This window comes from Myotis yumanensis, unplaced genomic scaffold (assembly GCF_028538775.1).
Source record: "Myotis yumanensis isolate MYYU_CA2020_CCGP unplaced genomic scaffold, mMyoYum1.0.hap1 SCAF_3, whole genome shotgun sequence".
Classification (NCBI taxonomy): Eukaryota; Metazoa; Chordata; class Mammalia; order Chiroptera; family Vespertilionidae; genus Myotis; species Myotis yumanensis.
This window is the reverse complement of record NW_027223754.1, coordinates 162666224-162678999: the sequence shown is the minus strand read 5'-3', so window position 1 is coordinate 162678999 and position 12776 is coordinate 162666224. Positions and strand designations below refer to the sequence as shown.

The 12776-nt window shown below is 44.1% G+C and overlaps 1 protein-coding gene across 1 annotated transcript; it reads right to left on the bottom strand.

The window, feature by feature from the left end:
* Positions 1-6340: 6340 nt before the first annotated feature.
* Positions 6341-11748, bottom strand: KRT1 (keratin 1). The gene is made up of 9 exons (XM_070410181.1): positions 11120-11748; positions 9813-10027; positions 9433-9493; positions 8921-9016; positions 8589-8753; positions 8329-8454; positions 7776-7996; positions 7259-7293; positions 6341-7174 (listed from the first exon to the last, which is right to left on the bottom strand). Exons 1-9 carry the CDS (start codon positions 11696-11698, stop codon positions 6819-6821), a joined length of 1854 nt encoding a protein of 617 aa, XP_070266282.1. The 5' UTR covers positions 11699-11748; the 3' UTR covers positions 6341-6818.
* Positions 11749-12776: the final 1028 nt, after the last annotated feature.

The following is a 12776-nucleotide window of genomic DNA, read 5'->3' as shown; positions in this document are numbered from 1 at the left end:
GCAGGGGGCCCAGCCTCAGATCTCCCAGCACACCCTCAGGTCCCCTGGCCCAGCACCAGGGCAAGGGGCACGTCCTGAGGTCCCCCATCAAGCCCTGTTAGGCCAGGGGCACAGCCTGAGGTCCCCCGGCCTGGCACTGGGGCGGGGGGCATGGCCTAAAGTCCCCTGTCCATCCCCACCGGGCAGGGGTGCAGCTCAGGTCCTTGCCCTGGCCCGGTGCCACACAGCCTCAGGTCCCTACTGATTGCTCATTATGGCTCATTACGGGAACCCTGCCTCTGCTGTGGGCGCAAGCCATCTTGTGATGGTGTGATGGAGTGAGGGGCAATTTGCATACTATCTCTTTATTATATAGGACATCTCTGGCATACAACTGTAGTTGGTCTGTTTGCCATGCCCTGTTCACAAGGAAAGAAGCCTGTAGTGCCCACTTCATCCCTTCCACCTGCCTGAATCCTGACCATATTTCTAGACTCTTCTCAAAGTGTAACTCCTGCAGGGAACTTCCACTCACATTTGACTTCTTTTCATGGCTGCTTTTGAAATGTGCTTCCTTTTTGGTTTCCATGGCACCATGTTCTCTACTTCCATCCTCCATAAATCTGCTCTACACTCTACTGATTTCTCTGTCATTGTCTTGTCCTAGGCAGAGTGGTCTTGGGATTCTGTTATTGGTTCTTCTCTCTCTCTCTCTCTCTCTCTCTCTCTCTCTCTCTCGTTTCTTTAATGGCAAATGAAACAGAGACTAATGGAAATAATTATACAATTCAGGGGTCCACATAATATACTATCAGAGATATGGCCTTTCCACAACTAACTTCTCTCCCTCAACACCCCACACACACAGAAAGAGAGAAAGAAAAGTGTATAATTGAAAATATGTGCTTCGTAGTCTCACCTCAATGTTCTAAAAATGTCCCTAGCCACAAAATGTGGCAAAACAGCAGTATTTCCAAAGGGAATTTTGGATTCTATGGAGACTTCCTTGCTTTTCTCTGTGATATGGGGGATGGTAGTGACTGTTACTGACATTTGTTGAGCTAGATCCAGATTATTCTTGACCCCCTGCACAACTTCTGAAAGCCCCACCACTTATAAGGTTCAGCCCAGAACCCAAATCCATACCACATATACATGCAAAGTATTTTTTTCAGTTTTCATATATGCTGAGTTGCTGAGAAATGCAACTACTGTGTACATCAAGAGAAGAGTGTTTTTTATTTTCATTAGAAATTTTACATGATTTTTACCTTTTTGGAAAATTATGTCATCAGTGACTAAGTTGTTCATTGTATTTAAGTTGCCAATACAGCATATCTGCACCAGCCTGCATTAGTAATTAAACACATGGTAATTGTACCTGTCAGTGCAAACATCTGATGCTTCATTGTGTTTTCTAATACAGTCCTGCCTAAGAACTTACAACATGAAATATATATAATATTATTACCACTATTTTTTCCTTTTGTGCCTCCTTTATATTGCAGTTATGGCACTGTGTTGGTATTTTTAAATTATATGTGATTGTAAGGTATACTATCTATGTTTTTCTTTTCTTGGCAGTAAAAGGGTGTTACTTTAATTTTTGTCATAAAACAGGTCAATGAAACTGATATCTTTAGAATTACTGACCTATACCTAAAGAACCAAGACCTAAAGAAAGAATATCCTTTTTAAAAGAACCATTCATTAAAGTCCCTGTTAAAATTTTCATACATGTTTTTTATAAAATTGGGCAATCATATGAGACTTCCTCATAGTTCCTCCAAGGGACCAATAGAAGTTTCCCATTCCAGTGGCATCTGTCCTGTGGATTTGGTTCCTAAAATTCCATATGAAACCATAGGCTCTCGTTCAAGATCATCTCCTGGAATTCTCTCTCCAATGAGCTAGTGAACAGCCCTTAAGCCGAGAGAAGACCCTCTCCCAAGGGAAAGAGTGGGATGGTGGAATTGAGCTAAACTAGCCTAGGATCTGAGAAGCAAGGGTTGCAGGAGGAGTTGCAGAACAGTCGTTTAACTGTTTTCCTAGGGTCACTAGATGGTTGTCTTGGGCCTGGAATTTGGGGAGAGGAGACAGTTAGTGTGTAAGGAGGTGGAAAGTTTGTTCTTCTCTAAAGTTAGATGGATCCAAGATCTCTCAGTTATGGAAAGAAATTTTGGCAAGATATAGAAGGAAGACTGGCCACCAAACTGATGGCTGCAGCATTGTGGCCATTCAAGGGAGAAGAACAGCCCAAAGGGAGCCCCAAGGCCAATGGGTGGAGAGACGAATTCTATCCTTATAGCTGAGACTCTAGAAGAGAGACACATGGATCTTCTAGACCCAAGGAAAAGAGATGTGTGCAGATATCTTAAAGTTAGGGCAAACTTCTGAGGTTGGGTCATAGGCTGTGCCGTGCTGGCAGAAGCCACAGCCAGATTCCAAAGGCTTATCTGCTGAAGAATGTGCAATTCAAATCCCAATGAAGTGGAGACAGTCATGTCGGCTGGGGTGGGAAGGCCAGGGTGGAAGGACAACTGAGAAAGGATAATAAATACATGTGCACATTTTTGCTTGCATGTATATAGATACCTTTGGAAGGGTACCCAAGAAACTATGGTTGTCACAGAGAAATGGAACTCGGTGTTGGGGGATAGGAAAATTTTATCATACTTTTGCTTGTGGATTTCCCTACTTCAGAATATTATTAGTTGGATAAGCACCAAGCTTCAAATCTATACTGGGAAGCCAAGGATGACATATTGGAGTTTAAGATTTTGAGAAGTCATCACCAAATCTGAGGGACCTCAGTACTGTATCTTGGCTGGTTAGCTCCAGAAGAATTATCATTGGTCTCATGTCCTTTAAATGTTTTCCACTTGATCAAGTTTCTCCCATATATTTCTGGATTTCTTACTTGAGTTCTCTCCAATTCTCCCCCTACCTCTTTTTCCTGAGTTATCTGATGGTTTACTCTAAATTTCAATTTTTGGTGATTCTTCAGTGTACATGTCTAACGCCAATAATTATATGAATAGAGAAGAGACACCTCAAAAGAACTAACTCATCATTTATCCCCACAAGCCCTCTTGCTATATTCTCTGGTATTACTCATGCCAGGAACATGGAACCACCTTAGACTCTTCCCTTTGCCTCACCCCACCCACCCAGCATTCAATCCATCACCAAACCTAATGATTTGACTCTTAACTATCTCTAGAATGTATATCCTCATTCTCATTTCTGGCCACTCTACCACCTCTAAGGACTTGAACAGAAGTGCAAATTTTGATCACCTTTTGCCTGCACCTTTGCAATAATCTCCTAAGAAGTCTTTTACCTCCAATATGGACTCCTCCAATCTGACCTGAATGATCCCCCTAAAACACAAATCTGACCAAGTCACTCTTCTATTAAATTCCTTTATTGGCTCTTCCTCACCTATCACAGCTGTTTCAGCCATAAAAATGCCTGAAAAAATGAAATTTCCCTGGGCAGATCTCCCATAGGCAGGCCAAATTTCTTCGGGAATACTCCAGTACAAGCCAAACTGTGGTTCATGCTCAATTCTTATTCAACTATGAGTGAAGCAATCCCCTTCCCTCTCATTGACCCAGTATATAAAGGTTGTAATAAGCCAGTAAAGTCCTAAAACCCCTTCTGAGAACTTCTGATGCACACATTATAGTCCAGACCACAATGAATGCCTACAAAGACTTTTTAATTGGATCTGAGTCTTCACCCTCATTTCTTGCATTTACTCAGGTTCCTTCAGATGACAAATACTTTATGTAGTTTTGTTCTTTCATGTCTTTACATATATTATTCTTGCTGTGTGAAATGTCCTTCTCTGCCTTAAATGTCCTTGTCTGCATGACAAACTCCTATTTATTCTTTAAAACCCTGCCGGGCATCACTTTTAATCACCCTCATGTCAATATGTACCATTTCTATGCCTTGTGTATGTTTCTGTCATTGCATGGGTCATGTGCCTTATAATAACATGTTTACATAGTCTCCATCACCCAAGTTACTAAGCTCTTTTAGAACAAGACCATGTCACACTCATCATAGTACCCAATGTTCAGCCTTACCCCTGACACATTGTATGTGTGCAGAAACCATGTGTTGAACTGAATTGAATCAATATTTTTCCTTTACTGTATTTCTAATAATGTATTTGGTCATTTGATCTTAATTTAGTTTTACATTATATACTGACTTATACAGGGTTTTCATTTGATCCTAGTGACCTTATAAGTTTTGATAAGTTTCGCTGTAAATTATAGTGATCTCTGTTTCATGTCTGACCTTATCAAGAAAATCTAAGTCCACTCAAGCTGGTTTGGCTCAGTGGATAGAGTGTCGGCCTATGGACTGAAGGGTCCTGGATTCAATTCGGTCAAAGACATGTACCTCGGTTGCAGGCTCGATCCCTGGCCCTGCTCAAGGCATGTGCAGGAGGCAACCAATCACTGTGTCTCTCTCACATCGATGTTTCTCTCTCTCTCTCTCTCTCTCTCTCTCTCAAAAATCAATGGAAAAATATCCTCAGATGAAGGTTAACAGAAAGAAGAAAAAAGAAAAGAAAACCCAAGGCCAAACAAGAAGAGCATGGATATTCCCAATACTGAAATGTGACTAAAGAAAGTTGTGACCTTAGAAAGAATTTAGAAAATGTGTATGGCAGAGTACTAGAATGCATCACTGTTCATTCAACAGTGTCCCAGGTGCTGTATCTGGTGGCCCAAAGGTTTACTCTCCTATGAAAAAGGTAAACCATCTCCTTCCCTCACTTCCTATCTAAAAATCAATAAAGACATTTTTTAAAGAAATGCTATGCTTTTACTTTTTAAAAAAGAAAATTAATTTCATGTCCCTATGGAGCTGTCACTGGGCCACAGTGACCAGATAAAGTTCCTTTCCTTCTTGGTGGCCCCTGACAGCCAACCACTGCCTTTCACTTCTTTATCACTCCTTTTAAATTTTACTTACCTACTTCTATATAACACATTCAGAGTTCACAAAACCTTTTCACATTATGTATTTTATCCTCTTGATGTCTAGAGGCAAATATTCTGTTCCCCATTTAACCTACAAGAAAGCCGAGCTCAAAATGGTCAAGTGACTTGTCCAAGGATCCACACATCCTTAAGCTGTGTATTATTTTCTTTTGCCTGCCCCTTAAATGAAACTTTGAATCAATCCACCATCTTGCTGTCCACCATCTTTCTATCCACTATCATGCTGTCCAGACTCTCACGTCAGCCCAGACAGGAAGCAGCTCTGATGAAGGAGTGGCTGGAGAGGGAGAGAGCTCACCAAGTTGTACTTACATAATACTCTTGTTGATCTATATCCTCTTTTCCCCTTGAGTTGACACTGAAGCTAAGAATATTTTTTCTAATTGGAAACAAGAAAACTGATCCTCAAGAAGCTGACTCTTGCATGGTCATAAAAGTATTGGGAAGCTGATGTTCATTTTTCCCTTAGAGCAACATCTACTGAATGGCCTGGAGACCAAACAGCAATGTTACAACTGACAGATCATCATCATCATCACCACCATTACGGTTGAAATGGTGACTCACTGAGTGCTTACTATGTGCTAATCATTGTAATCAATTCGCACAATAATTCCCACAAAGGAGGCTTATTATCCCTATTTTAGAGATAATAAAACTGAGATGCAAAGAAGTCTATAACTTGTACATTTCCACTGACCTAGTAAATGATGATAAGACCCAAATCCACACATATGTGAATCCCAATGTCCATGCTTCTGACCACCATGCTATCCCATTGTACTACTTCATAAGTACCGTGTATGTGTCCACAAATGATCTTAGATTAAGCAGAGCTTTGGATAGTGGTAGTGGCCTGAAAGAGAAGGAGAATGGATATCCACCTCTCCACTACCACTCTTGGTTCCTGCACTCCCCAGGCCAAAATCTGTATGTATTCTGCCTGTAGTAGCTCTTGACCCTGCGTGACCCACTCCCTTCTTATCACTGACTTTCCACATGAACAATTACTTTTCCATGCAGTACTTTCCCCTCTTCTCAGTGCCAAACCCCTCCTTCCCAACCTGCTTGTTCAGTGCCCTTTTTAAGAAAACCTTCTCAGATGAATGAAACTTGCTACCCCAGTCTCTGTTTCTCCATGACATGTCTACCCTCTGGAAAAGAGCTTGTCCAGTAAAATGTTAAATGTTTTAAAGTCGCATGTTGCCTGACCAGCCTCCCCTCGTGTGTCCCAACTTCCCCATATGCCGTGTGGATCTAGGGCCTTCTTTCCCTCCCACAAAGTACCCATCCAGGATAGTCAGTGCCAGGAACAAAGGAGTTGGAGACTCAGAGAATTTCAAATTCAGTTTATTGCAGCAACACAAGGAAACGGGCGTTTCAGACCTCTCCACAAAAGTCAATCAACTGGCTGACACCGTACATAAAAAACCAAAGCAGCACAGAACTTGCTGCAAGAGAGAGGATAGAAATGAGCTGTCCAGAGCATGTGCATTCATTGCATGACGGAGAAGCCCTGGGTCTAACCAGCCTGCCCACCTCTGGCTGACTTAGGAGGTGCATTGAAATGTAATGTGTGCAGTGGTGACGGCTGAACTGTTTCTGAGATAAAGCACAAAAGGTCATAGCAGGAACTGAGCTTATCACTGATTCTAAAACTTCTTTGGGAAGCAGAGAGAAAGGAAAGAGCTGGGGAGATAGGCTGAACCAAGGTAATCGGTGGTGTTTTTCTTCAGTAAGGCTGGCCCTTGGTCTTGCAAGCATATTTGGTAGTGATGGAGAGGGAGAGCTAACAGGATAAAGAACACCGCTCTATCGGGTCCCTGCGGAATAGCTGGTAGAAATAAACTTCACGCTGGAACTGCCGCCGGAGGTCTTCGTGCCCCCAGAGCTGGATCCCCGGCCTCCGGAGCTCCCGCCTCCGCCACCACCGCTGGAACCCCGGCCACCAGAGCTGCCGCCGCCCCCTCCAGAACCGCCTCTGTGTCCCCCGCTGCTGCCGCCTCCGCCGTAGCTGCCACCGTAGCTGCCGCCGCCGCCGCCACCTCCAGAACCGTAGCCGCCTCCGTAGCTACCTCCACCACCTCCGTAGCCGCCTCCGGAACCGTAGCTACCGCCTCCTCCTCGGCCACCACCTCCACTGATGCTGGTGTGGCTGGTGCTCACAGCTGCAAGAGGACGCTCAGTTACCTTCAATCCCATGGCGTATTCCCACCCAGCCGAACTTGCACAGGCCCCTGGGTTGTACTTACACACGCTCACGTTCGGGGCACACTCTCCAGACATCCTGGAAGAGAAAGAAAAGCCAAGTCCTCATTACCCTCCGGCTTCACAAGCGCCTCCCCAGGCCCTCTCAGCTGACCCAAAGCCCCCCACTGGGTCTCCTCTTTGATCTGAAACGAATCCAATCCTCGCTGGCTTCCCACAACTCTCATTTTTCTCATGAACAGGAAGAAATCTCCGTATAAGTTAGACAAGAGCTAATTAGCTAATGCTGGTTACTCTAAAGGCATTGACTTTGGCCGGATGACAGCTGAGCCCGCCCAGATGAAGAATAAATTGCTCCATCTCAAAGCATTTCTTGCCACACTATAGCCCTCAATGTGAACTCTGGCTCCCAAAGTGAAACCAAGTCTTTCCACATGGTGTGCCTTTCCTGTCCCCATGCTCAGGACAAGCTGCAGTCACATGGCGGCATCTTTCAACAGCAGTCAACTTGCCAGGGCGGAAGCACAGAAGAAGCCAGACTGCCCAGGGTCCCTTTCTCACCTGCTTTCCTCTCCCTCCAAGAGGGCCCTGTAAGTGGCAATCTCCACATCCAGGGCCAGCTTGGTGTTCATCAGCTCCTGGTAGTCACGCAGCAGCCGGGCCATGTCCTCTTTGGCCTGGTGCAGGGCGTCCTCCAGCTCATTCAGCTTGCCCTGGGCATCCTTGAGGGCATTCTCACCACGCTGCTCAGCATCGCTGATGGACTGCTGCAGCCCAGAGATCTGAGGAAGCAGAATCCAGCACATTACACACTCTCTTAACACCTAATCCCACCTTGTCCTTCTTATCTCAAATGCACTCTCCACCCCCTTGAGGCCAGTACTCTGGATCCAACAGAACCACAAGAACTTAAGTCACTTCATGCATTCCCCTGCCTCTGGCTAGCACATCACCATGTTGCTTTCCTTAAAAGCCCTTAAAGGTGATGCAGCAGCCTCTCCTGGCCCTGCGTCAAGGCTTCTCTGCCCCTTGGCATTCTTCTAAATGCCTAGCCTGAAACCTCTTGGCTGCCTTTTCTCTCACCACCTCTTAAGTAGAAAGAATAAGCAAGTACCTGTTTCTTTACACTGTTGATTTCAGCTCTAAGTCTCTGGATTAGCCGATTCAGCTCAGAAATCTCCATCTTTGAAGTTTTCAAATTGTCCCCATGTTGGCCAGCAGTGACCTGGAGCTCTTCATACTAAAGATGATGGGCAAAGTCAATTAATGTGACAGAGCATATACACTGGCTCATGCACACAAATATTAAGAGAAAACACAGGATAACAAAACAAGACTTTTCAGGAAAACTGGCCAGACATCCAGCCCATTCACCTTCGTCTGGTACAGGGCCTCAGCCTCAGCCTTGCTCCTCTGGGCAATCTCCTCATACTGGTTCTTGACCTCAGCAATGATGCTGCCCAAGTCCAGGCTGCGGTTATTGTCCATGGAGAGGATGACATTGGTGTCACTGATATGAGTCTGCATCTGAGACAGCTCCTGCAAGACATAATAATTCAGTGAGTCTTATAGTGTTAAAACAGAGAACAACTTAGACAGAGGGAGCATTCAAGAGATGGAAAATATATCTCTATTCTTCTGGATAGAGGTGGGTTCAGGCTTAAAGTTCTCCACTTGGTAAACGTGGTTGAAATTAGAGGGCTTACCATTTGGTAGAGTGCTGTGAAGAAATCAATTTCCTGGCGCAAGTTGTCAACTTTGGCCTGAAGTTCCACCTTGGCCATATAAGCAGCATCTACATCCTAGAGGAGCAATAGGCAGTAAGAAGTCATAGTCTTTCCAGGGCAAATCCCTCTTACTAACTGTGAGGGGATTTTCCAAGCAGAAAAGGTGTTTGGGGTCTGTTCCACACCTTGATATCACAGGTGGATCAGAATCCCTAAATTGCCCACCCCTGGGATCTCAATCACAAAGGAGCTTGCCTGATTTGCTGAGAACTTGCCTCCCCACTTGAAACATGAAGTAGTGAGGGCTCTGGAGAAGCAGGGAATCTAAGTAAGTCCAGGACCATGATAATGTGGAAGGAAAACTCTACTTCAGATAGTCATCAGGCCCACTACCTGCTTCTCCACATCGTGGCTCCTTTCTGATTAGTGATTAGAGACCCTATTCTATTGTTTATTTTAGATGTAAGGTCCACCCTACAGAATTTACTGACCTTCTTGATGGTCACAAATTCATTCTCTGCATTTGTCCGTTTGTTGATCTCTTCCTCATATCTGCAAGGAAATCAGAAGTGAATAGGAGATTCAGAGAAGGAGAGAGGCCTGAAGTTTCGCTTTCTAGACTAAAACTAGCGCTGCTTCTCACTGCTTTTCTGTTACTAGCCTAGGACATTCTGGCCACCCCTTTCTTCTGAGCAATATAACCATTAAAGAATTTCCAGATTCTAAGAAAATGAAGATTTCAGAAAATGCCAAATTGATTTACCTCTCACCTAAGAAAAGACATTGTTACATTCTCTTCATAGTCTTAGCTTGCCACTTGATGGAAATATTTAAAGCAAAAGTCAAAAATTGCCCAGCCAGGTTTCCTTACTTATTCCGGTACTCTTCCACCAGATCTTGCATGGTCTTCAATTCCGAATCCATTCGAGATTGATCGCTCTTCAGTTGGTCCATTCTCTTTCTAAGACTGTTGATGTATGACTCAAAGTAGGGAGTTAGGTCGTGGGTCCTGGTGGAGGTATTTATCTGCTGCAGCAGCTCCCATTTTGTTTGCAGCACCTGGTTCTGCTGCTCCAGGAACCGCACCTAAGAACACAAAACCTCATTACTCACTGATACAGAAGTGGAGGCCTCTGGCCACTGAGCACCAAGGGCTACCACATAACAAGGCCCAAACCTCACTTAGGAAAGAACTGTGATTCTTATTTTCCTGGCCATGATGAACAGAAAAATTGAAAGAAAAAAAAAAAGATGATCAAGTTAGCATCATCTTCAAAACAAAACCCAACTCACTGTTAATTCAGTGAAGCTTTAATTTCCCTGAGAATGGCAATCATAGTACTATTTCAGTTGGAACTTTAGGAGAGTAGCTACACAAAAACCAAATAGCAAAGCACATGTAAAATTACTGCAACTGCCCTTTGAAAGATATACATGACACTTAAGAGATTTGCCTTCCAATTATTAAGCCAATTACCATAAAAATTGGTTTGCATTCCCTGAACATACACACAGTTCAAATGTATATTGGAAAAAATCCCAAATTGAATTTCAAATCTATTGTGGATAACTTGCGTTGACATTATTATTGATGAATGAGCAAAATGTTTTAAAAAATGGTTTACATTCTTTTTCAGAGCAGATACTTGGAAATATAAGTACAAAAAAATCTCCCCCTTGATATGGTACCAATGTAAAATTCTCAGAGGGCGGACCGCCCCTTCTGGCAGCAAAAGATGCTTGGCACTGACTCCATACCTTCTGCTATAAAACCCAATGCCTCTGTTTACACTCAACTTCCTTTTTATGGTTTGGAAAACTTTTCCAGGGTTCTCATTTGCACCCTAGAAGGTTGAGTTAGCCCCATTTCTGTTATCTTCATTCAGCATTTGTGAGTCCCAATTCAGCCCAGGAGTTGAATTAAAAAACACTTGAAGGTGATGTCAAATTGACCCATGTTTATGTAGACCCCAGACCTCTTTATCCAAGAGAGAGTTTAGTCATTAGCATCATTCACAGGCATACTTCTAACACATCTCGTAGAAAACAATTCTACAAAACACTGTTTTAGTTATCTGAACACAGAAAATTGAGGCTCAAACCCAAACACATCTTGGCTGCGCCACTCTCAAATGGACCAGGAGCAGCTCTTCCAGTGCACAGAGCAGGTAAACTCACCTTGTCAATGAAGGAGGCAAATTGGTTGTTGAGTGACTTGATTTGCTCCCGTTCTTGAGACTTTACTTTTTGGATCTCAGGGTCAATCTCCACATGGAGGGGTTGCAGAAGGCTCTGATTGATGGTGACTTGCTGTATGCCACCAGGGGGGCAGACGGGCCCAAAACCACCCCCAAAACTACCTCCACCAAAACCACCCCCAAAACTACCTCCACCAAAACCACCTCCACTGCCAAAACCACCACTGCCGAAACCACCCCCAAATCCACCACTACCAAACCCACCACCCCCAAAGCCACCACTGCCATAGCCACCACCAAAACCACTACGTCCACCTCCTCTAGCCACACTAATGGAGATACTTTTACTGCCACCAAGGTTAACAAGACTTCGACTTCCAAAGCCACCACCAGCGCCTCCTCCACCACATCCTCCACCTGAAAATCTCCCACCACCTCCTCCACTACGGCGCACAGAGCAGCTAGTGCCCCTACGTTGTAAGCTGACTACCCCAGCAGAGCCAGAGCTGAAGCCTCCTCTACTCTGGTACCCAGACCTGGAACTAAAGTGGCGACTCATGTTGACTTAAAGAGAGTAGGAGCAAAGTAGAGAAAGGGAAGGAGCTAACACTCCTCTACTCAAAGCACAGAAACTTCCCCTTATATACAGGGGAGTGATTGGGCTTGGTCCTCGAGTCAGCGGGATGCAGTGCTACTCAAGGGTTTGGCTTGCCTGCAGGCATACAAGATTTTTACGAGCCTCAACAATACAATAAACACTACACCGCTCACTCCCAGAATGGCTCTCAAAATTGCTGTGCCTGCAAGATTGCTCATGTGGCAATCATTTTATCGGACAAAATCTTTCTTCACATGCTTTCGACTTTGTGAAAAGAGGACCTTACACCTGTTACCTGGTGCTTCTTGATAAGATTTCATAACCTCCTTTCACAAAAATATGCAAGTTCCCATTCTTGCCTTGCCCTTGTAAGCTAAGGCACTCTTCTCGGGCATGACAGGTGCAGTTCCCCATTCTTGGTCTCAGAAGGAGCTCTCCAGCCCGGTTCTGAGATCTGCCCTCCAAACTCCAGAGCTCACCAAGTTTTATCTCCTGACACCAAGCCAGGCTTGAATAAGTGATCAATCAAAAGAAGCTATTTTTATTAAATGTTGGCTTTATAAATGCACTGCATTCATATTAGAGGAAGAGAAGCTGTCATTGAAAAGAATGGGGGGAGGGAGGGTAAGTGATCTGGAAGGACCAGAAGGGAAAGACAGGTCCTTTCTCAGTTTTTCAGTTGTTCCTTTTCCTCAAAGATAGGCCAGGGCAGGAGACAGAGACACCAGCAACAAAAAACAGTTGCAAACAGATGGCATGTGCATGCCCATTGAAAAGCACATAAAGCAGTGAGGTAGCAGATAGAAGCTATTTCATACATTTTGTAAAGCAAAGGGGTGGAAGTAGGACTTGACCAGTGGTTCAAGTCTCACACTAGACTATAGGGAGAGATGAATGTAGATCTGAAAGGAGTCTGGAAAGCCTGATCTTAGAAGCCAAAATTGTTTCTGGATAACAGTAATGGCAATAGTAATAATAACAATAATAATAATAATAATAATAGTTAACATGTATTGAAAACTGACCTCAGGCCAGGCAC

Excerpts from the sequence above, each read along its gene's own strand:
- KRT1 (XM_070410181.1), bottom strand. The coding sequence starts at position 11,698 with ATGAGTCGCCACTTTAGTTCCAGGTCTGGGTACCAGAGTAGAGGAGGC. Across the intron at positions 9,494-9,812 it reads GTGGAAGAGTACCGGAATAA|ATATGAGGAAGAGATCAACA; the intron begins GTAAGGAAACCT and ends ATTTCCTTGCAG. Across the intron at positions 7,175-7,258 it reads TGCCCCGAACGTGAGCGTGT|CTGTGAGCACCAGCCACACC; the intron begins GTAAGTACAACC and ends GTCCTCTTGCAG.